A 22,500-nucleotide genomic window follows, 5' to 3' on the forward strand; every position below is an offset into this window, starting at 1 on the left:
CCCCCAAGCTCGAGGTATGTTACTTACCTGGAGGGAGATCAAAATATTGGCAAGAGACTGGCCATACGTATCGTGGAAATGGACAGCCAACTTCTCAGTGGGAACCATGGACATGACAGCTTCAAGCACTGGAATGACAGATCCTACAACATAACCAACAAGCAACGAGGAAAATGTAAGAAATGTTTCTCAGAGTAAAAATACGCAAGTAGTATCAAATGAACTACATCTGTAGAGGGTAATATACAGGGTATTAGCGTCAGGCATGATAAATGAATATACAAGGAATTGTGGTTTTTTTGACTTAAGAATAAAAAGACTCGGTTAACAGACAAGGAGCAAGACCACATCAAAGAATTTCTGCTTTTGCCTGTAATAATGCCGTCCGTGGTGGGGTGGGGTGTGTGCGTGTCATGTGTTGTGTGGGGCCGGCGGGGGGGGGCGGCGTCTGTCTTTGATTCTGTAATTTATTATTAACTTTCATGATGAAAGTGGTAGTACACCTGAAGACTGTTCAAATTCCAGAAACAAGGAGAAAAATGTCATACATGTATATTTGACTCAAAAGATATATATATTGAGAACAAATCTTATTGAAATTATTCAAATAAATAAGCTTTTATCAATAAGGGATATGATAATTCAATTGATGCATATCTTTTTAAGTGAATATTGGTCTAGACATCTGTCAGATTCAGATAAAACAAGTTCAACAGAAACAACTTCTATGGGATTAACCAATATGTCTGGCCTCTTTTGCGATAAGATACCACATATTTTTCACTTTTAACCAAATTCTATTAATAGGGTCTAGCATGTACGAATGTTATTCCATTTTTATCAAGCATTGTGAGTTTTCAAACTGAAGTAGATTCATATTATATTAAAAATTCATACTGTCCTCAAGTTATCCATAATACCAAGCAAATTTATCATGTCCTATTTAAAAATATTAATAATGAAGTAACTTTGCACATCTTTGCCCTATTTGGGGAGACTACTTACATTTCACCCTAAAATTTAACCAAGTAAAAGTTGTTATGGTATGAATCTGACCTGGGGTTCCAACTCCAATTGTATCGCCAAGTGAGATCTCAGAGCATCCCATGTCATAAAGCTCTTTCGCTACATATGCAACATTTGATGGGGGCACCTTCCCTTCTACTGGACAACCCACAACACATGACACATACCTATACAATAAAATATGACAAATTAAAATCCTTAGTTCTAAAAAATGGTCATGAAAATATGCTCAGAATGAAAATTGACACATCTCTATAATTAGTTATCACAGAAATGCATAATAGATTAGATAATTAGCATACAAGAAATTCAAGCCCCCCCCCCCCCCAAAAAAAAAAAAAACAAAAACAAAAACAAAAAAACAAAAAACAAAAAAACAAAAAACAAAAAACAAAAATAGAACTCATTACAAGAAGAAAAATCAGAAGAGCCAAGTTTCAGAAATGCAAAGTTTGTATTCATTATGTCAATGACATCTATGCACCTACTATTTTAAGAGAGCTCACCACGATTCTTATCTGTCACTGGTCTCATTAAAAAGCTCACAAAATATAACCTTTCAGCAAATGCAGGTAAATATGCAAACACTTCCATATATACATGAAAGTACACAGTGATGAGAGCTGATATATCTCCTTCCATGTGCTTGACCAATGATGAATCAACATTGCATTATGCCACTTATCTGAGGAAACATACAGTGTCATGTTTGCCAAATTTAATGAAAACAATCATAACAAAAGTATTAAGACTATCTATATTACAGATCAAATGCAGTTATTTTATGGTTACCAGTATCCATGAGTATTTTATGTTTGACACAAGTAGCTACAGCTTAAACTCAAATTTCTGTAGGTCAATCATGTCAGGTTGTACTAATTTGCTTTAGGCAATAAAAGAACATGTAATAATCACACTAAGTTTAAAATAAGTGCTTACTACGCTTGTAAGGAAATATTCGCAAAATCTAATACAAGTCAGAAACCTAATGTGGCTCCTCTGAAACATTAGCAATATAATATCTAAAACTTTAAATAAATTCCTGGGCAATATCCAAAACTTACCCTCGTACAGGTATTCCCAACTTTTTCGCAGCAAGAGTGACATCACGATAACGTGCAAGGCTTTCTTTAATGCTGCAATTGATGTTTGATATAGAAAAAGCCTCAGAAGCTGATGCAAATACTGCAACTTCCTTTGCTCCAGCTGCAACAGCTGCCTCAAATCCCTGAAGAAAATATGATGAATAATTACCCATTTTCCATGAAATAATATAAAACAAGTGCCTATACTTCAGGTAGACAATTTGGCTTACTTTGAGATTTGGTGTTAGCACAGGGAACCTTACACCTTCTATGTTTCGAATTGCTTCGATGACATCCTTTCCATCTGCTAGCTGTGATTGTATCAACATTAGAACAATGATTGATCCCTTACATATTGCATTGCTAAGGCATTGGACTTGATAATCATATTTTTAAGGAAATTAAAAAAAAACATTATGAGTGTATGGGGGTATAGCCGTATAGGACAGGGTAAATAATGAAAATTATAATATTGATGAGATTTTCATATAAGAGAACAGCAAAATCAAGAAATTGCATGTACAAAGAAATAAGTTTGTATGTGATCAGAACTCAGAAGCAGTGACATTACCTGTGGGACCCATTTTGGAGACACAAAACTTGTAGCCTCAATAACAGATAATCCAGAAGAGACCAATTTGTGTATTAATTCAATCTTGATAGCCGTTGGTATAGTTTTCTTTTCATTTTGCAATCCATCTCTGGGTCCAACTTCCACTATCTTTACAAAATTTGGCATACCCCTTAAAAACTGCAAGTGTGGCACATCTTACACAGAGTTAGGAAAAACATAGATGATTAGAAATCAAGAAAACAGCTAGGAACAGCTTATTTGATAAAAAGTTGTCAATGCTTAAAGGTTTTAAAGTCAAGACTCTTAAAGACTAAGAAGATGTCTGACGAACTTATTTTTTGATCAAACTAGCTTTTAAGCTACCTTTTTAATATATACTTGTTTGGTAAATATCAAATAAGTTAACTTATAAGCCCCATTTTAAAAAGCTGTTATACCCTAACTTTTGAAAATCTAGCTTATAAACTCATTTAAATAAGCTAGGTTTGACCAAAATTATTATTATTCTACCCAAACAATTTTTATAGCATTTTTATCGTGAAAGCTAAAAGCTAGCAAAACTTATAAGCTTTAAAGAATAAGCTTTCCCAAACACCCTCCAAGTAAGGAATTTCCAAAATAAGGATATACACTTTACGTCATATCCTTGTACATAAAGTACACGCAAACACTTTAATAAACTATATACCCACTAAGTAACTACATCAAGTTACTAATATTGCTGGTGTCAATAACAGGCATATCAAACTCTTAAAACTCATGCTTTCCTCCAGACAAACTGTGGTTGTTCTATTATTTAATACCAGAAGAAGTTTGCTGTAGTCATACCAGATAATAACTATTTCATTTACGGGAATTACAAACTAGATTATGCTGAAAATCATATATTTACAACAATCAAGCCTTTATCCCAATTTTCTGGGATCGGCTACATGAATCAATATTCTTCCATTTAGTTCTATTGAGGGCTATATCTTCCACCAAATTAATCATCATTATATCCTTCTTAACTGCATCCAACACAGTTCCCTTATGCGTACCTCTGTTCCTCCTTTCCCTATTATCCTCCTAAGTGGTGCATTTAACAGTTGAAAATCAACTATTTAGCAAAAAGAAATCTTCCAGAGCACCATATGTTCTAACACTCGAGAACTGCCATAAGTTGTAGATATGCTAGGATGACTATAAGGCTACAAACTACAGAAAATCTCGAGAACTTTTTGAGCATTTCAGCGAGACAATACAATACAACTATATATTGCTTTGACATTTCCTTTATATTATTCTGAAAATAATAACAAATCAAATAATGATTATCGATCTCTAGGATTATCATAAGCTCGATCAAGAAAGGGCTAAAATATCATGGTCTACAACTAGAAAATTAAGAATGAAATCAACGGTATTATAGCTGAAAACAGTGAGATGAAAAAGGTTCTCTACAATTTACCTATTAAGGACTCTGAGGGAAGAATAGTTCTCAGAAAAACAAAATTTGCCTATTAAGGACTCTGAGTGAAGAATAGCTCTCAGAGAAACAAAATTAGAGGCTTGCAATGTGCATTGACATTCATATATCTCGAACAGAGGCATAATTAGAGGCTTGAGATGTCTGATGCAGTAAATACATACAGAAAAACAAACTGAGAAAAATATATAGAGTTAGATATCTTCAACCCAATGACATATAACCTGTACACAAAGCACGACAAATACCAAGATCTTAACTGAAAAGTTTGGAAAATCTCTCCAATACACCCAAAATTTTATATATAAAAACAATGCAGGAGCTTAAAGTACTTCAGTGTAGGAATTTTTTCTGTATCATAAAACAATTACTACAGCTTCATAATAACTAAGTATCTTAAGGGAAATTTCAGAGAATCAACCTGTAGGGCATGGAAAACTAAAATTTTAAAACAAGCACCTTATTTGCTAGACCACTTATTTCTCTCCCAGTGCATGACGAGTGATAGTGACGAGTCTGATGACCTGGCAAATGCCTTGAATCGGAAACATCACTGTAGACCCTACAGCTTCTAGCAGGGCTGGATGTCCTTGAAAATAAAGAGTTTGATCTGTACATTTCTTTTGTTTGTCTTCTCCATGTATATTCTTCACTAAAAGAGGAAAAACACAAGTGTATTTGGAAATATATTAGTACCATGCAACATGATTAATGTTAACAAAAGAATCAACGCCTTAAAAAGAAGCAAACTGGACAAGATAAAAAGATAAACATATAAGATTTAAAAAGAAACGAAATGATAAATATAGTCCAAAAATAATCTTGATTCACTTCAACAACAATAGAGCTTTATCTCTAGCTAAAGAAAATTAACAAAGAACCCCTTGAGCAAATGTTTTTTTCAGCCCCATTTCCATATATTCTAGGCCCCTACAAAATTTGAATTCTCAGAGGCTAATGACCAAACAAAATATTGAGGGCTTTAGTAATAAATCAGGGCCAGGAGAATTTCACAAATTTACCGATCCTATCACGTGTAATCAAAATGAGAGCTCACCCCTAGAGTATCCTAGATAAATCCTGCTATAGACAGGTCACAAATATACTCTGCTAAAATCACCTTAAGTAACTACTTCAAAACTTAAAGATCTGATAATTTCCAACCTCATGCCTATCTATGTTTGATATCAAAAGGTAAGTCATACATGAAAATCATAAAATGGAGAAAAAAAAGGCATAGCTTAGTGTGGTCAATCAAGTAGAGGTTTATCTCTGTGAACAATAGTATGGGCGTCTGTAAAACTAATTAGTTAATAACTCTATTCTCTAGCAAATAAAGCAACTTCCAAAAGACTAGAGTCGTTTTTGCCATAGGTTAATTGCGGATAGACCATCTGTACCATCGGCAGTTGCGGACAGACTCCCTGTAGTTCTATTCTTGCAAATACACCCTCTGAGTGAAATTCTTTTGATTCTTTTACCCTCAGAGGATGAGAACATTGTTTTTTTGACTAACGACCTCCTAAGCATAGAATAGTAAAAGAATCACTTGGGATTTATCTGCAACAACAAAACTACAGGGGATCTATCCACAACTAGTGCGGGGGGTCTAGACACAAGTAGGCGATAGTGCGGGGGGTCTATCCGCAACTAACCCTTTTACAATTAGCATCGATTATAAGGTGTCTTGTAACTGTTGGCCAATATTTTCCTTGAACATTTTTAATTGATCATACTATCTCAAGGAGATGATTAATGTTTAATTCATCTCTAAAATTTGAAGCATTATGAGACAGCAACACGCATCAAATGCTCTATTTTCTATAGGCATTGAAGTGGAAAGCAGTAACTAATTGATGAGAAGCATCAAATTTGTGCAATCGGTAATGAGATTGATTTGGAAGCTTCTCAATCTAAGGCAGAGAATCCATGTTCTTTAGGAACCGATGTATGAAGATGGCATGTATAATAGTTATCATTCGACATTGTGATGATTTAAGGTTCAGGTAACTCCCTAAGTTCAAAAGATTGTCTCAGATTATTAGTGACAATTAGAAAATCGAAAGAATAAAACTTACGAGCAACTATTCGAAGAGCTGCATTGTCTTCCTTCGATAGAACAATTATCAGTGTCTCTTTCATCTTCCCTTGGCCTGCACGCATTAGGACTGAACCTCTGGATCCAACCTATGCCACATGAGCTGGGAAAATTATCATGACCCAGCGGCTCCTCTAAGCTCGACATCTGGGAACTAAACCTCAAAACGGAATTTGTAAGTGCACTTGATAAGCAAGTAGTCCACCATGGACAGGCAGGCAAAACTTTTGGAGTCAGCATAATATCAAAGCAGTGCATTACAGTACTGACCACCTTAAGGAAAAGAAAAAAAAATCAAGATTCAAAGTACCTGATGATCAGAAAAGAGGGACTATGTTAGAATTGAAATTTTGATTCAATATGCACAAATAAAAGCATCGTACAAGCCATCCTACCAAATATTCAAAGTTCAAGTACAGCCCACCAAAATCACACAAACATACATGCACAACCCAATCAGTGACATCTTTATGTCGTCCTACGGTTTGAGAATTCATTGGTTTTTGCTAACGTCACATTAACTAAATCCTTCATATCACAACTACCAACAAAGAAGCGAAAAAGGCAACAAATATATGCATAAGAATGAACAACAAAAGTTTGATTATCTAAACACAGAGGCAGCTACTCTTCAAAATGTAATAAGAGTGTTAATTAAACTCCAAATATTACATTTAGTTAAGGATATTAAAGTTCAAATAATGGAGTAGTCAAGAATAATTCGGACGATTAATTGTCGCCTTAATACAATTCTAATCACTTATAAGTACCAACTTAAAGACAGCTCATAATTCAAACAATTGAGACACTGAAAGCATATGGGCATCCAAATATGCCCATTTGCTAAATACAGGAAATCAAAAAGTAAAGTAAACTATGCTAAAAAGAAGTAGATTAAGCTAAATGATCTCAAAACTCCCAAATTAATGAACTCAGCAACTCTAAAGACCCAAATCGAAATGCACATTATTCTCCCAACATTAAATCTTCTACGCTAACACGCTAAAGCCATAATTTTGAAACTAATATTATTAGCAGAGGTAAGGGGAAAAAATAAAAAAATTAAAAAGGTATTTCCAAAGTGAAGAATTACGCAATTCCCCAAACTTCTCCCTCTCTCGCAGAACCCCCAAAAAAAACCCAATTCAATTCACAAACAAAAAACCATAAATTTCTAGTCTTTACCCAAAATAAAACAAGAAGTCAACAGAAGACAAGAATCCAACTGACCTGAAATCGAGCAACCCCTTCCCCCAACAAAATTAGCAAAGAATGACAAAAGAAACTGAGAAAGTTGGGGTTTTGTTGCTCTATTTATATTTGGGAATTTAGTGAATAATAATTTTTTAATTTTTAATTTTTTTTATTGTGGGTGTTAGTTGGGGTAAAGGGGAGGTGGTAGCTGAGCGGTGTTTCTCTCTCAACGGAAAGAGAGACGAAAGGTTGGAATGTTCCTTTCCTCCTTTGTTCGGGAATTGTTCGGCCCAGCTTCAAAAAATTCGGGAAGAATTCGGGCAAGTACACCTTTTTCAGTGAAAATAACAATTAATTTGTCATTAATGATTGACATGATGATTGCTAAAAAGAACTCAAAAAATTAAGTTAGTGTAGAAAAATGACTTCTCTTTAGATAGAATCGATTTGAAATGGTAGATGTTATCATAACAACGTCGACTATAATAGTTTGAACCACGCACCGTCAAAGTTATCCCTCTAGAACGAACAAATTAGAATGTCATGTTGTGTATAAGAGTTAGGATAAAAATTTGTGCTACGTCAATTTATTCTCAAAACTAGCAGGCTTTGTTATAAAATATGTGGGTTCGAAATATCCATCTCTATTGTATATAGAGGACGTATGAAACTAAAATCAAGATAGTTGTGAGATCAACCAGGGTGAAAATTGAACCTAAAATTATGTGAGTTATATTGTAATCTCCCAACCGTTTAGATTACCCGTCGTAAGTAACCGGAGACTAATTGTTGTTTATCCTCTTTTAAGATAATAGATATAACTTAAATTAAGGAACCACAATATGAAACATCAAAAGATCATTTTATTTAGAAGACTATTAGAATTAGAATTATTACTAAACTGTTAGGGTGGATGAAGTTGTGAAATTAGCAAATATACATTTTACAAAATTTATCAAAAATACTTTTAATGAGCTAGTAAGTTGTACGAAAATACTACTAGATCAAAATCCCGTGTCTACTCTTGACAAAAGTGTAGTAGTGCACAGAGGAGACATGCAATTGGACAACATTAAAGTAAAATCAAATAATCAAGATATACATCTTGTTTAGAAAAGAGTGGTGTTAGGGGCACACCACCCACCACAGGGGTTGTGGTGGGTGGTGTGCCTCTAACATTATTTTTTAGAAAAGCAAGGTTGCAACGGTGTGGAGCCAATACAGATCCTATCAGAACAACTTGGAATACAATCGGTTCATACAAAAGGACAATTATATATATATCTCCAAACTATATCCCTTCCCCATCTCTCCTCATTTGATTCTGGACCTTTCATAACTCCACCTCTTTACCACTCGAACACAACCTTGGAGTCTTTTGAGACAAACACGTAGTCGAATCAAACAAAATTAGACGAACCTCGAGATTCTTAGGATCCTATGGACGAGAAAGAGAGAATTAATGAGAGAGGTGCAGTGTGAGCCGCAAAAAAGGCCCAAAAAAAAAAAAAAAAAAAAACAACCACAAATATTATATTCATTTTTAAGCAACACAAATACCCCAAATATATAATTGCAAGGACCGCTTTGATGGTGTCCTATACCAATGGAGGACAAGTGTAGAAGCATTGGATCTTACTTTTAGGCCGGGTACAAAAAAGAGGAGACGGCTTCAGATTGCTACATTTTTGTTGGGGGTTTTGTGGTTGTGTTTGCCTTTCAAGACAATTCATGTTATCGTTTCTTAATATATTTATATATCTACAACTAAGGAAAGGCATAGTAGTAAATGAAACTTTGATAACGTCAAAGTTTCTAACCTACCTAATTGTTTTTGTTTATAAAAAGACGGGGTTAGAAATATAGGGGTGAGTTAACGGTGATCAGGTCAGCTGAATTTTACAAGTTTTGACGAAACCGAACATAACCGTTCTATGTTGAGAACCAAACCGAACCGAACCGATTGAAATTAAGCAAGTAAAGTTACATATTAATATACGGCTAGCATTAATCTTCTTTGCCTTGCTGATTTTCAATCACACGTGGAGGAACTCCTTTGCCTGATTTTCCACTAGTGATGTGATATATACACTAATTTCACACAGATCGGAGTTGCATGCATGAAATCAAATCAAACCAACCATAAAATGAACCTACTATACATAAATGCGTGTGGTCTCCATGTAAAGGGAGATGCTCTATGTGGCCACTCTTGATTGTGTGAATCTCATTGGTGGCATCAAAAAAAGAAGAGTCCAGAAACTATAGAAACTCTGATGATATGTAAGCTTGCAGACAAGAAAAGTCACCCTCTATGGCCACGTGATCTATTGAAGTCTTGGCAAAGTTTTAATTTGAGTCAAGAGAATCTAACTATTTTCATGCCACATTGCTTCTAGGTTCTATCTCCATGAAAAGGATAACTAGTTGAGGAAACTTGCCAACATGTTTCATCAATATTCAGCTGTTCTAAGTAGGGGTGCATTCGGTTCGGATACGGTTCAGAGATGACACTTATCATAACCATAACCACTTTCTGAAAACGGATTACGGTTCGGATATTCATCGGTAAGAAAAAAGCATTACCATATCCGGATTAAACGGAAATGGATACACTTCGGATATTAGAGAGTCAGATACAAATATGATACAGATACTAATCGGATATTTAGGAAATAGATATGAATAGGATATGACAAAAAATACATATGATTTTAATAACTCGCAAAGTAAGACAAGTTACCTCATAGACTTTGTTGCTATTCTATATGACAAACCTTAGAACACCATAGCAAGCCCAAAACAAAAAATAAAAAAATATTGAATACCATAACTAAAATGTGATAATCAACAACTACAACTGACCTCACAAACTAGAACTTACCTTAAATGAACCATTTGATGTCTATATGAAGTCATTCTCTCTTTGATTCATAGATCTTGTATCATTCTCATCTCATGGCAATAAAGTCACATGTTATTGACAAAAAAACACGCAATAAAGTCATAATCCGAAAATAATAGTCACAAATCCAGAAACAACAAGTCACAAATCCAGAAATAACAAGTCACAAATCCGAAAATAAAGTCACGTATAGACTTAACATGAGCAAAGTCACATACAATAAATTAAAAATTCACAAGTTCTATAATGTAGTTCCCTAAGCAAAAAAAACATGCAAACTAAGACAATCATATTCTTGAGAAGAAAATATAAACCAAAAGATGAGACCCATCAATGCAAGAGAAACATTAAATCTCATCATCCGAGTCAAGGACCTCCACGATGTCACCTTGAAAAAATAAAAAGAGCAATTGTCATGTTAAATATGTGAAAAGTTTTAAATTTCAAATCATATGCTTATGAAGTTAAATAACATACATATGGGTGCTTTTATAAAAGTTTCAGCAACCTTCGAGTCGTCATGATCCGAAAGCTTAACCACATCAAGAGCATCATCATTCATAGTTTGCACTTTTGTAACTACAAAAAAAATTATTAGAATAAAACATACAATTATTTAATGTACAATTAACCACATATAACAGAATCTATGCAAAATTTATAAATTTACCTCCTTTATCTGCTTTAATCCAATCTTGTGCACATATCAACGCCTCTACCATATCCGTTGTCATTCGACTTCTATAACAATGAATCACACGCCCCTCGGTGCTAAAAGCTAACTCGGAAGCCACGGTTGGTGTCGGTATACCCAAAACATCTCTTGCAACTTTTGCTAGTACATGATACATTCCAAGACTTGATTTCCACCAATCCAATATACCAAAAATTTCCTATTGTTTCATCTTCGAGTTGGACAATACTCTCTTCCATATATAAATCCAAATCCGTCTTTGTAAGCTCCTTCTCAATAGTTTTAATAAATTGTGCAAATCTAGATTTTCTTTTGTCACCAACTCTTTCCACTTCCTTTGCTTGTGAGTTTGAAGCATTTTCATCATTTTTGGATTGCTTTTTTTTAAGAGATGCATACTCTCTATGCAACTTTTTGATGACATCTAAAATTTCAAGTGCACACATTTCACCATCCACACCATAAATCTTCTTAAAGCAATATTTTATTGTAATCATTTTGTACCTTGGATCAAGAAAAGTAGTCATCGTAAATATCTTATTACACATACTCCAATATTTATCAAATTTTCTTTTTCATTGCAAAAGCCATAGACACAATTGTATCATCATTACTTTTCAACCATTCTATTAGAAGCAATTGAATTTTACAAAATTCTTCAAATAAAAGATTGCAAGTAGGATACATACTACCGGAAAGGAGATTAGTTTCATCATAAAAGTGTTTCAAACATTTATTCAAAGTTTCAATATAATTCCATTCTTCATCTGATGGACAATAAATGTATTTGTCGTCGCTAAATTCAAATCTATTAAAAGCAACTTTATACTTTAAAGCATTCATCAACATTAAATAAGTAGAATTTCATCTTGTGCAATGACCGGGTTTTCCTCTGTTTGATTAGAATTATTTATGCAACTAAAAACAATTAGGGCTAATAGGTTAGAGATTTTTATCAAATAAATTAGGGTTTTTTAATTTAGTCAACAAATGATAGAAATTAGGACTTTTATCAAAAAAATTAGGGCTTAGGGTTTTGAATTTACCTTAGTGATATACAAAATTGAGGAGGAGAAGAGGAGGTCGGACGTCGTTGATGGTCATCGTCGCGTCGATAAAGAGGATGAGGTGGCCGTGGACTTCTTGAAGAGTTGAGCTGCGAAGAGGCGGAGGCGGAGGAGGAGGCGCATGTGGAGCGGGAGACGGAGGCGGAGGCTGAGCCGGTTTGTGTCTCTGCGGACTCTCTGGAATTGTTTCATTGAGTTGAATTTGGGTCGGGTTGCGGATAACATGAGTATATGTTATAGACCCGACCCAATACAAGTATTATACTTAGCCCATTTTAAATATCCGGATCGCATCCGTAAATTTTGACCTGTTAACCTTATCCGAAACCGTATCTGGATAATAAATCTTAACCGAAACCGTATCCGAAACCATATCCGACCGGTTTTAATTTTTCCCTACCATACCCACTTTCTAAACGAATACGGTTGCAGTCGGTCCGGATAAATCTGAAGTATTTTGCACCCCCAGTTCTAAGGGTAAATTACAATGAATCCCCATGAACTTTCAGTGCTTTTTTATTAAATCCCCATGATCGTTCAAATTCACACTAAACCAATAATTTTTGTAGAAAACCCCATGAACGTTTAGGTAAATTGCACTAGACCCTCATGAACTTTCAAAATTTCTTTTTATGCTGCTTTTTGTTTCTAATTTATGGGGGTTATCTACAGAACTCAAAAATTCATAGGGGTTTCTTTGCAATTCCAAAAGGTTCATGGGGTTTAGTGCAATTACCCTTGTTTTAACTTGAAAGATGAAGCATGATCTACAATGTTTTCTGATTAATATATAGAAGAATATTAAACTATCTCGTATCTTCAAAATCTAGGAAAGATTCTTCACCAGTAAATGTGAATAAAATCTCTATTATCCAAAGCGAGGAGAAAGTCTCTGGTACATTAACTAGTATTTTTCTATCACGATATCAAAGTATATGGTCGAAAGATTTTCGTCTAGTATTAATCTCTCTCTTTTTTTAGCGGTGGTCTAGTATTAATCTCATCGTGAGTGTTTTTCATGTTAGATTTTAAGTTATGGAACTAAGTTAGTAAGAAAGTCACATAGAGGTAGAGCATCCTTTATCACATGGGAAATAAACATAGGAATATTACAATTGTCCCGATTCCAATTTGGAAGTTGAAGATTGCACCGACTCCTATACTATTTGCACTGCTTGGCTGATATTTTAACTTTACATAACAGTATTTTTCTGATTGCGTTGATTTTCTATTACTGTTTGGTTCGTTTCCTTGATATAGAGAAATGCAATTCCACGTAAAGAAACACAAGTTTTGAGTTTTTCAAACTTTTCTAAGAAATAGATTGTTTTGCTTTGGTTCGCACATAAAAATGGTGGGAAACCAATGTATTTATTTTTCTCGTGTTTGGTTCGCATAGAAAAAAAAGGAAAACTTTTGTAAACAAAGCAGAGAAGGAAAAAAATATGACGTGGCAGAGTTTTCATCAATTTCACTTGGTTGGGGAAGGAAACCAGAAAGGGAAAAAAAATCTTAGTTGGCGGCGATTTCAGCAGAGTTTTCTCTCTTCCATTCGAGCGAACCAAAGCGGCACAAAGAAATGGACGGAAACAAAAAAGCTGACGTGGAGGGTTAAAAATCTGACGTGGAGGGGTTTTCTGAGTTTTCCACCCCACGTGGAGGGTTAAAAATCTGACGTGGAGGGGTTTTCTGAGTTTTCCACCCCTTATAATAGCGAACCAACTAGCCCCTTAATTTAAAATTGATAGCAGAACATGTGCTCAATTATTCTCTATCTATCAATACTACTATATACTAATAAAACAACAACCTTAAGTTGCATTTTTTGCCACTTGTCCACTTGTCAAATCCTAAAGCTTTTACCTATTTAATTTCTCTACTTATAAACCTCATGACTATTTAGTTCCCCTTAATTACTAATTCCTATTTTTCTCACATCACTCTTCTAAATAAATCTTTATTAATCCTCTCTCCCAAAAACCTTTCAACTCCTTGCTCCAATTACCAACAAAACACTTATCATATTCTGCATTTCATGTTCCCCGCAAACAACACATTATTCTATCTTTAAAGATGTTATTTCCTATTTTCTTAATTTTTTTTCCCCTGTAGAAAGGTTGCAAATGTGAACATGCTCCTTCTTCTACTTGCCAATCTTCTTCATAATTTAGTTTCTAGGTGGAATTTATTTTTTAACAATTTGGTCTTTGGTACGGATTGGGTTCTTAAATGCATTTTTCCTATTTTGTTACTTCTAAAATAAATTAGTTTGAACCTCATCAAAATGTCCCAACTATTCATTTGCAAACTTTGAGTACTTGGATTGGGGCGGAAGTACTGTTGTCTATTAAATGGCCCAACTATTCATTTGCAAACTTTGAGTCATTTTCTCAAGGCCCAAAGGCTTTTTTGATGTCCAGCCTAAAACATGTGTAAGATCCTCTCTTCTCTCTTCTCTCTCTGTTTTTCCAAGCAAACCTGCTATTTCTTCGCTTGCAAGAACCATCTTTGCCCAAAAAATTGCACCCAAAAAAAGAAAAAAAAGAAAAAAGGGGAAAAAAAAAAGAAAAGAATAAAAGAAATCGAAATACAGGATATTCCCTTCCTTTAGTTCTTGTGTCGTTTATTTGTTCTATCTCAACCAGGAGGTATGTTCGTTTCTCTCTCTCTCTCTCTCTCTCTCTCTCTTTCTTTTTCTTTTTGGTATTTTCCCCTTGTTCTATTCTACTTCATTGGATTGTTTGTGTGCGCATTTCAATGGGTATTTTGTCAAATTCGACATGAATTCTGTTGTAAATGATGAAACGCAAAATGAATGATGGATTGGATAAGAGAGAGAAATTAGGTTCGTTCAAAGATAACCCAGACACACTTTTTGGGTTTTTATTTTGGGGACTTTATTTTTCGTAAAGTGGGGCCCTTTGGAGATGTTGGAGAGCTTAGATTTTAGGACCATAATAAACAAGTTTCAATTTGAACCATTTAGATACATTATAACCTATCCACTCAAGGGGGTGGATATAGAGAAGGTTTCAGTGACTAGCCATTTAATTTTCTCATCTAATTGATGCTAACCATAGTTACACAGTACGTGCTACGTAGCGAGTTGTGGTACGGATGCGTGTACACAATTCACCACTTATTAAATTTGGATTCGATGAGAGGTAGCTTGTTCTGGTAAGCAAGTTTAGTCGGTGGTATGTTGTAAAGATTTTTTTTGGGTGCGCTTACCTTTGTCCAAAGTGCATAGTACAAAATTAGAAACTTGAAAGCTAATTACGCATTTCAATATTTTTCATACGAAATACTTAATACTTCTTTTTTATGGAGTTCATTCTTCTGTTTTGTTTATCTTTTCACATAGTTTGTTTGGGATCATGGTTTCATTTCATGTTTTATTAACATAGGTATTTAGTTATAGTAAAGTCATTGACTCATATGTTCTATTGTGCGTCTCCCTTTACTCGATAGCGCACATTGCATTGCATCTTGCACATGTACACTTAAAGGGACTTTGCACCCTGCATATTTATAAGCAGTACTCCAGTTTTGAGGAACCAATTCGTGTAGCGGAGGGAATTAGTTTGCAAATATACTGGGAATCGGTTCACAGAAACTATATTACGGTTCAAAGGGGGTGTCCAGGGAATCACCCAACTATGATGCGAAGGAATCACCCAACTATGATGCGAAGGAATCACCCAACTATGATGCGAACCCATGAAATGTTATCAATATATTAGATTTATTTTCCATTCTTGACTCAGTGTGAAAATATATTTGATCAATGGTGGAGCGGGATCCCTAGTTTTGTGCATTTAGTCGGCTAGTCAAGCATATAAATAGTACAAGTAGTTCTAGAGGAACACATGTGGAGCAAGACTAGTTCTGCGCATTTAGTCAACTACTCATATATGCATTAACAAATCATAGATGAAGCACCGGTGTGATGAGATGTTCTTAGCACATAGCTTGGATTTTTTTACCTGTTATTATGATGAATTAGCTGTTATAAATGTGTTTTGGTAAGATATTTCCTGATGTTTGTGAATGATTTTTATTAAAAGGATTAAATTTTTAACAACTGCAGCTTGGGCGTTTGATCTTACCATACAATACTTCTCAGTAAGGATTGAGATGAATGGAAGTTTGATATAATATCCTTCATTGGGATAAAATCTCTATGAGTAATTATATTGCAATATTCACAACTGCAAGTCTTCCATGGATGACTGGTACCGCTGTCAATCCTTTGTTCCGAGCTGCTTATCTCGCAAAGAACGGTGAATGGGAGGTCATTTTGGTGATTCCTTGGCTCTCTTTGAAGGATCAAGAACTAGTTTATCCAAACAAAATCACTTTCAGTTCACCATCAGAACATGAGAGTTATGTTCGTCGCTGGTTGGAAGAGAGAATTGATTTTGCATCTAAATTCAGCATAAGCTTCTACCCTGGAAAGGTAATTTTTTTAACACCTGCTGAGTTTAACAATGATCGGGGCGTCATATCTGAACAAAAACTTCTAGATATTTAACTTAGCTCTAGCAGCTACTATTTGATTCAAAAGCAATATAAAGTGATATTTTCGTAGAAAATGCAAATAGTGTTTTATTCAAGAACCAAGCCTTGCACTTGACGCATGGCCTTTTTATCTTATACTTGATTTGCTTGACTTTCCATAACAATTATCACTTTATTTAATTACTAAGTGAAGTTAGACTGGCACTGTAGAATTCAAGAATCTTATTTGTATTCTTATGGGTGTTCGGAAAATTTTGTGCCTCATCTTTACTCTCACACAGTTTTCTGAAGATAAAAGAAGCATCCTACCAATTGGAGACATCACTGAATGCATCCCTGATGAAGAGGCAAATATTGCGGTACTTGAGGAGCCTGAACATTTAACATGGTATCATCATGGTCGAAGATGGAAAACCAAATTTCAGTTAGTCATAGGTGTTGTTCACACCAATTACTTGGAATATGTGAAGAGAGAGAAGCATGGATCTGTAATTGCCTTCTTTCTGAAATATGCCAACAGTTGGGTTACACGTATTTATTGTCACAAAGTAAGTTTCTCTGGTATCTATAGTCATGGTAATGTTCTTCGCATGGAGAAAACATTTTGACATAGATGTACTCACCCATGTCTGACACTTGTTTGTAGTTTAAAAGTCGGATGGTGATGAAAACGTTACAATTTAGTTTATTCTCCATTGTCCTTTGCAATTATTTGTACTTCTCGTGTACATTTTACTAGTCAAGCAATTATATCATCCAAAGCTGAGTGATAAGCTGGATGATGATGGAAACACTACAATTTAGTTTATTCTCCATTGTTCTTAAATCATTTATTACATAGAGTTGATGGTTTAAATTTAAATATCACTAGAGTAAGAAACAGAAATGCCATCAATATGTTTAAGACGAAAGACCATATCTGTAACCTTAAGCATCCTGTTCCACCAAATGGGAAGTTTTTTTATTTCTGCCTTTTTCCCCTCCCAATGATTATTAATTGTTCAACTGCAAATAAAGGGGTTACAGTTTACCATAATGACAATTATTCTTCTTTTCTCTATAAAGAAAAAAAATCTAGAAACTGTAAGTTTCTATCTATAAGACCTGAAAGTTTGTTATGGCTTTTTTAGGCGTGAGATCCTGAGCTTATATGTGCAAACATGAATGATATTGCTCTTACAACCATACCTTTTAAAATAGATGGTAGAAAATAATATTGATATATCATTTTGGGCAATTTGTAGTAATATGAGTTCAAGATCCTGTTGCATTTCAGGTTATAAGATTATCAGCTGCCACCCAAGATCTTCCCAGATCTATTGTATGCAATGTTCATGGTGTCAACCCCAAGTTTCTTGAGATTGGAAAGGTTAAACTTGCACAGCAACAGAAAGGAGAAGTAGCTTTCACAAAAGGTGTTTACTATATTGGGAAGATGGTGTGGAGCAAAGGCTACAAAGAGCTCCTCGAACTACTTTCAGATCATCAAAGTGAACTATCCAGTCTTGAAGTTGACTTATATGGAAGTGGAGAAGACTCAGATCAAGTTCAAGAAGCTGCAAAAAGATTGAAATTGGAAGTAAGAGTTAACCCAGGCCGTGATCATGCAGACCCATTATTTCACGAGTAAGTCAATGTGTCTGCTTTTAGTTTCCAACATTTAATTAAGTATCAAATAGTCAACCACTCACATGGATATCTTTCTACTTGCCTATGTGTATGTGTGTGCTCTTGTGTACAATGGACCACAAACTTTCTGGAAAGGTGTTAATTGCATATAAACCCCCTGCACTATCGCCCAATTGTGGATGGACCCTCTGTAGTTATATTGTTGCAGACCGTAGTGATTTTTTTTTCTTTTTGACTATTTTTCCTCAAGAGGTCCATTTGCCAGAAATAATTTTTCTTTCTCTGAGGGTTAAGAGTAAAAAAAGTTTACTCAGGGGGTCAGTCTGCAACATTAGAACTACTAGTGGTCAATCCGCAGTTCCCTTATGGAAATGCTTGTTGGGCTCATACTTACCCCGAGTATCATGAAAGAGTACATGCAAGAAAATTCTCACCATTTTTTCTTCATCTGTATCCACTACCCATCCCACTTCCCGGAAAATTCCGATAGATTTTCTAAAACCCAGGATCAAATGAACCTCATAATTCATGCAGAAAACAGCATATAAAGGAACAAAAATACCTGCAGCTTGGCTTTTAGAATTGCACTTGGTAAATTCTGCAGGGAAAAACATAATACACGATTCGCTAAAGATAACTACAGACTCAATTAACGACTCAAATTCTACTAAAGATATTACATACTCCATTAATGACTTAACTTCTACTAGCATTGAAGGACGAGCAAAACTTGAAATTTGTTTGAATCTGGATCTTCTCACTGCCAAAAAGCAGTCAAGTCCATTTCCTCATTCTCAACCATCTTTTTTTAACAGGAACTTGTGATTAATCTTGGGTGAAAAGTGGGAATGAGTAAATAACGAGGGATATGGTGCCTGTTATAGTTAGAATGGAGGATTGTGAATATTTGTTTTTGCTTTTTCTAACTCATCGTCACTTACTTTCAGCTACAAGGTTTTCCTAAACCCAAGCACCACTGATGTAGTTTGCACAACCACAGCAGAAGCACTCGCCATGGGCAAAATCGTCATTTGCGCTAACCACCCTTCAAATGAGTTCTTCAAGCAATTCGCCAACTGCCGCATGTACAAGACCCCCAAAGAATTCGTCAAAGTAACTCTCAAAGCCCTCGATGATTCTCCCATTCCTCTGTCCGACAATCAAATGCACGAGCTCTCGTGGGAAGCAGCTACGGAGAGATTTGTTATGGCTGCTGAATTAAACCAAGGAAATTTGATGAGAGTAGCTTCAGCATATCCTAAGTCTTCTTCAATGTCAAGCTATTTGAATGCTCGTGAGTTGAGGAAAAGTGTGGAGGAGGCGTCGGCGATATTACATCAGGCTGTGTCGGGGATTGAGGTTGCGAGGAGAGCATTTGGTGCAATTCCAAAGAGTTTGAAGCCGGATGCTCAGCAGTGCCTTGAACTTGGATTGGCTTCGGAGCGAAGGCTGCTGCTTCGGAATTGAGGTTGATGGAGTTATCACAGTGCATAATGTGAGGGTGCTGATTGTTGTTGATGTACATTGTTCATTAGATTGGTTAAGGATATTGATATTCCGTTGATGTAGTAGAAGTAGAGTGATGCATGCATTTGTTTCTGTTTTGTGTATTGTGAAGGGTTGTATTGAACACTTCAAGCTTGATGGTAATGGTAGCTTCGAGCTTAGACTGTGTTAAATATAGTATACTTGATATTCGATTGTTTGGTCCTCAACTTTCTGTCAACTCATATAGTGCATCAGTTATTGGGTCACTGGTCTTATTGATGTATTTGTTTCTTTTTCACTCCTGTTACTGGAAGAGCAGTTAATATAATTTTAACACTAGATGGTTAGTTGTGAATAGACCCCCTTAGTATCATCCAATTACGGATTGACCTCTTGTAGTTCTATTTGCTGCAAATAGCCCTCTGAAATATTGGCCTAGGCGCGAATAGATCATTTATATCCTAGTGAACTTTTATTAGTAACTGAGGGTTTATTATCACTAATAAAACTACATGGGGTTTGCCCGCCTCCTCAAACTTTTTAAAGATTATAACAGTAAAAAAAATCTCAGGGAGTGTATTGCAAAAGTAGAACTATAGGGGGTCAATTTACAATTGGGTGATACTACAAAGAGTATGTTTGTAGTTAACCCTTAATAATACTATTAACATTGAAATGCATATTCTATTATTTCCTCATTGATTTTTTTTTTGATAAGGCATGTAGGGTGACCTAACCAGCCAAGTTCTCAACAACACTCTGTCTCAAAAACAAAGGGACAGAAACAGACAAAAAACAAGAGGACAAATAGTCAACCGACTTAGCTAGGTAATGAGCAACACCATTACCAATGCGCCTTACATAAGAAACTTTAGAGCAGCCAATAACAGTTAGACCAGCGCGAACTTCATCTACAATAGGAGCCAAGGAAGCAAAAGGAGAAGGAGAGTCCACCAAGGAGACAACCCTTAGAGAGTCAATTTCCACCACTGAAATTCTCCAGTTCATACGCCAAACAAAGCGAATGCCTTCCAGGACAGCCAACAGCTCCGCATGATCCACAGATATAGGACCCCTGAGCCGCATAGAGTAGCAACCAATCATATGTTCATGATGATCCCGAATAACTCCTCCCAAACCAATAATATCTCCTTCCAGAGGAACAACAACATCTGTGTTGAGCTTCAGCAAACCAGGAGTAGGGGGATACTAAGCAGAAGGCCATTCGGAAGGGGTGACAATGTCACGGGAGAGACCTCTAACTCTATCCCCTACCTCCACAAAACAGTGAATCCGAGTCACCACGACCGAAGCCTCTCTAACACCACCACCATGAGAGCGCTTATTCCTTTCCCCCCATATAAACCACATGGTTGTGAAAGCCAAAGCCAGAGAGTCCCCAGGCAAACAGAGGTGAGATGGAAAAGGAAATCACCACAAGACGTTCCTCAAAAACCATCAATCGTTTCCCAAAGATCTAAGGACTCTCATACTAAACGAGCAAATGAGCAGACGGTGAAGATATGAAGGGCAATCTCAAAGGCAGCAGAGCAAAGACAGCAACTAGGGAGCACAGAGATCCCTTGCGAGATAAGCCAGCTGAGGTAGGGAGAGCATCATAGAAGAGCGCCAAAGGAACACTCTAATCTTTGGTGGGATCTCCACATGCCAGATCAAGGACCACCACTTCGCCACCCCTAGAATTCGAGGTGAAAGCAGTATCAGACATAGTATGGCGAAGAAGTCGGTATCCACTCTTGACTGTGTAGCACTCATTCTCCTCATAATGCCAAATGAGCCTGTCAGGGATAGGAGAAGGCGGCAATGGGATAAATAAAATGTCCTCCCGACCTACCTGCCAAAAGGAGGTAGCAATCAACTCATGATTCTAAGTACCCGAAGCAGAGATCAGTTCAACCATCCTTCCGGAAAGGCCGATCGAAGAAGTGATTGGCCTGAAAGAAAATGGCCTTGGGATCCATGGGTCAGCACTGATAGAGACATTCTGGCCATCACCTATCCTCCATCTCAGACCTCGAGCTAGGAACTCTCTCCCCCAGATAATGCTCCGCCATAAATAAGAGCAGCCAGAACCAACACCAGCTGAAAGGAAGTCTGAGTCCCTAAAATACTTCCCCTTCAAAACTCTACTAGCCAGAGAAGAAGGGTCCTGAATGATCCTCCATGCTTGCTTAGCCACCAATGCCTGATTAAACATTTGTAGATCTCTAAATCCTAGACCACCCTCTGACTTTGCACGACATACCTTCTGCCACCTAACCTAGTGAATCTTTCTCTCACCAGAAGTTGATCCCCACCAGAATCTCATAATGATAAACTCAATCTCCCTACACAAAGAAATGAGAATACGAAAGATACTTATCACATAGCATGAGATCACCTGCAAAAAAGCTTTTACTATAACCTCTCGCCCCACAGCTAAGAAAAGAGCCCTCCTCCAAGCTTGGACTCTTTTCCAAACTGAGTCTCTGATTGAAGCAAAAGTCTGACGATGGTTTCTTCCAACTACCAAAGGGAGGTCTACATACTGATCATATGACTGGGCCCTATCAAGCCCCAAGACAGAGAAAATGGAGGCCCTAGTATTCTCATCTACACAGGGGCTAAAGGTGATGGCAGACTTCTGAAAGTTGACTTTCTGATAGGTTGCAACCTCATATAATAGCAGAGTACTGTGCACAGTCTTGTGCCATTGTCTGGGAAGCTTGGATAAAAATCATAGAGTCATCT

At 36.1% G+C, this 22,500-nt stretch overlaps 2 protein-coding genes across 5 annotated transcripts in view; one reads left to right on the forward strand and one right to left on the reverse strand.

The window, feature by feature from the left end:
• Nucleotides 1-7,680, reverse strand: part of LOC109819578 (hydroxymethylglutaryl-CoA lyase, mitochondrial) — a 15,375-nt gene extending 7,695 nt beyond the window's left edge. The window contains exons 1-8 of one of the 3 annotated variants that reach the window (XM_020385340.1): nt 7,482-7,677; nt 6,232-6,561; nt 4,613-4,805; nt 2,683-2,862; nt 2,342-2,422; nt 2,091-2,254; nt 1,057-1,193; nt 28-143 (exon numbers count right to left, since the gene is read on the reverse strand). In XM_020385340.1, coding sequence (XP_020240929.1) covers nt 28-143; nt 1,057-1,193; nt 2,091-2,254; nt 2,342-2,422; nt 2,683-2,862; nt 4,613-4,805; nt 6,232-6,509 — 1,149 coding nt within the window. In that variant the 5' untranslated portion in view covers nt 6,510-6,561; nt 7,482-7,677. Of the gene's footprint in view, nt 1-27; nt 144-1,056; nt 1,194-2,090; nt 2,255-2,341; nt 2,423-2,682; nt 2,863-4,612; nt 4,806-6,231; nt 6,562-7,481 lie in introns of all 3 variants that reach the window. The other 2 variants (XM_020385341.1, XM_020385339.1) reach the window with 2 other exon arrangements.
• On the forward strand, nt 14,580-19,987 carry LOC109820184 (digalactosyldiacylglycerol synthase 2, chloroplastic). 2 transcript variants are annotated; one of them, XM_020386287.1, is made up of 5 exons: nt 14,580-14,759; nt 16,202-16,570; nt 16,914-17,180; nt 17,909-18,258; nt 19,209-19,987. In XM_020386287.1, the coding sequence occupies exons 2-5, from the start codon at nt 16,295-16,297 to the stop codon at nt 19,726-19,728; spliced, it is 1,413 nt and encodes a 470-aa protein (XP_020241876.1). In that variant the 5' UTR covers nt 14,580-14,759; nt 16,202-16,294; the 3' UTR covers nt 19,729-19,987. The 2 variants fall into 2 exon arrangements, with proteins under 2 accessions (XP_020241876.1, XP_020241877.1); XM_020386288.1 differs by lacking the exon at nt 14,580-14,759 and adding an exon at nt 14,852-14,956.

The sequence above is a fragment of the Asparagus officinalis genome, chromosome 8 (genome assembly GCF_001876935.1).
Source record: "Asparagus officinalis chromosome 8, Aspof.V1, whole genome shotgun sequence".
Lineage (NCBI taxonomy): Eukaryota > Viridiplantae > Streptophyta > Magnoliopsida > Asparagales > Asparagaceae > Asparagus > Asparagus officinalis.

Coding starts and splice junctions, on each gene's coding strand:
- LOC109820184 (XM_020386287.1), top strand. CDS start 16,295: ATGAGTAATTATATTGCAATATTCACAACTGCAAGTCTTCCATGGATG. Junction 17,181..17,908: donor CACGTATTTATTGTCACAAA/GTAAGTTTCTCT, acceptor GTTGCATTTCAG/GTTATAAGATTATCAGCTGC. Junction 18,259..19,208: donor GCAGACCCATTATTTCACGA/GTAAGTCAATGT, acceptor ACTTACTTTCAG/CTACAAGGTTTTCCTAAACC.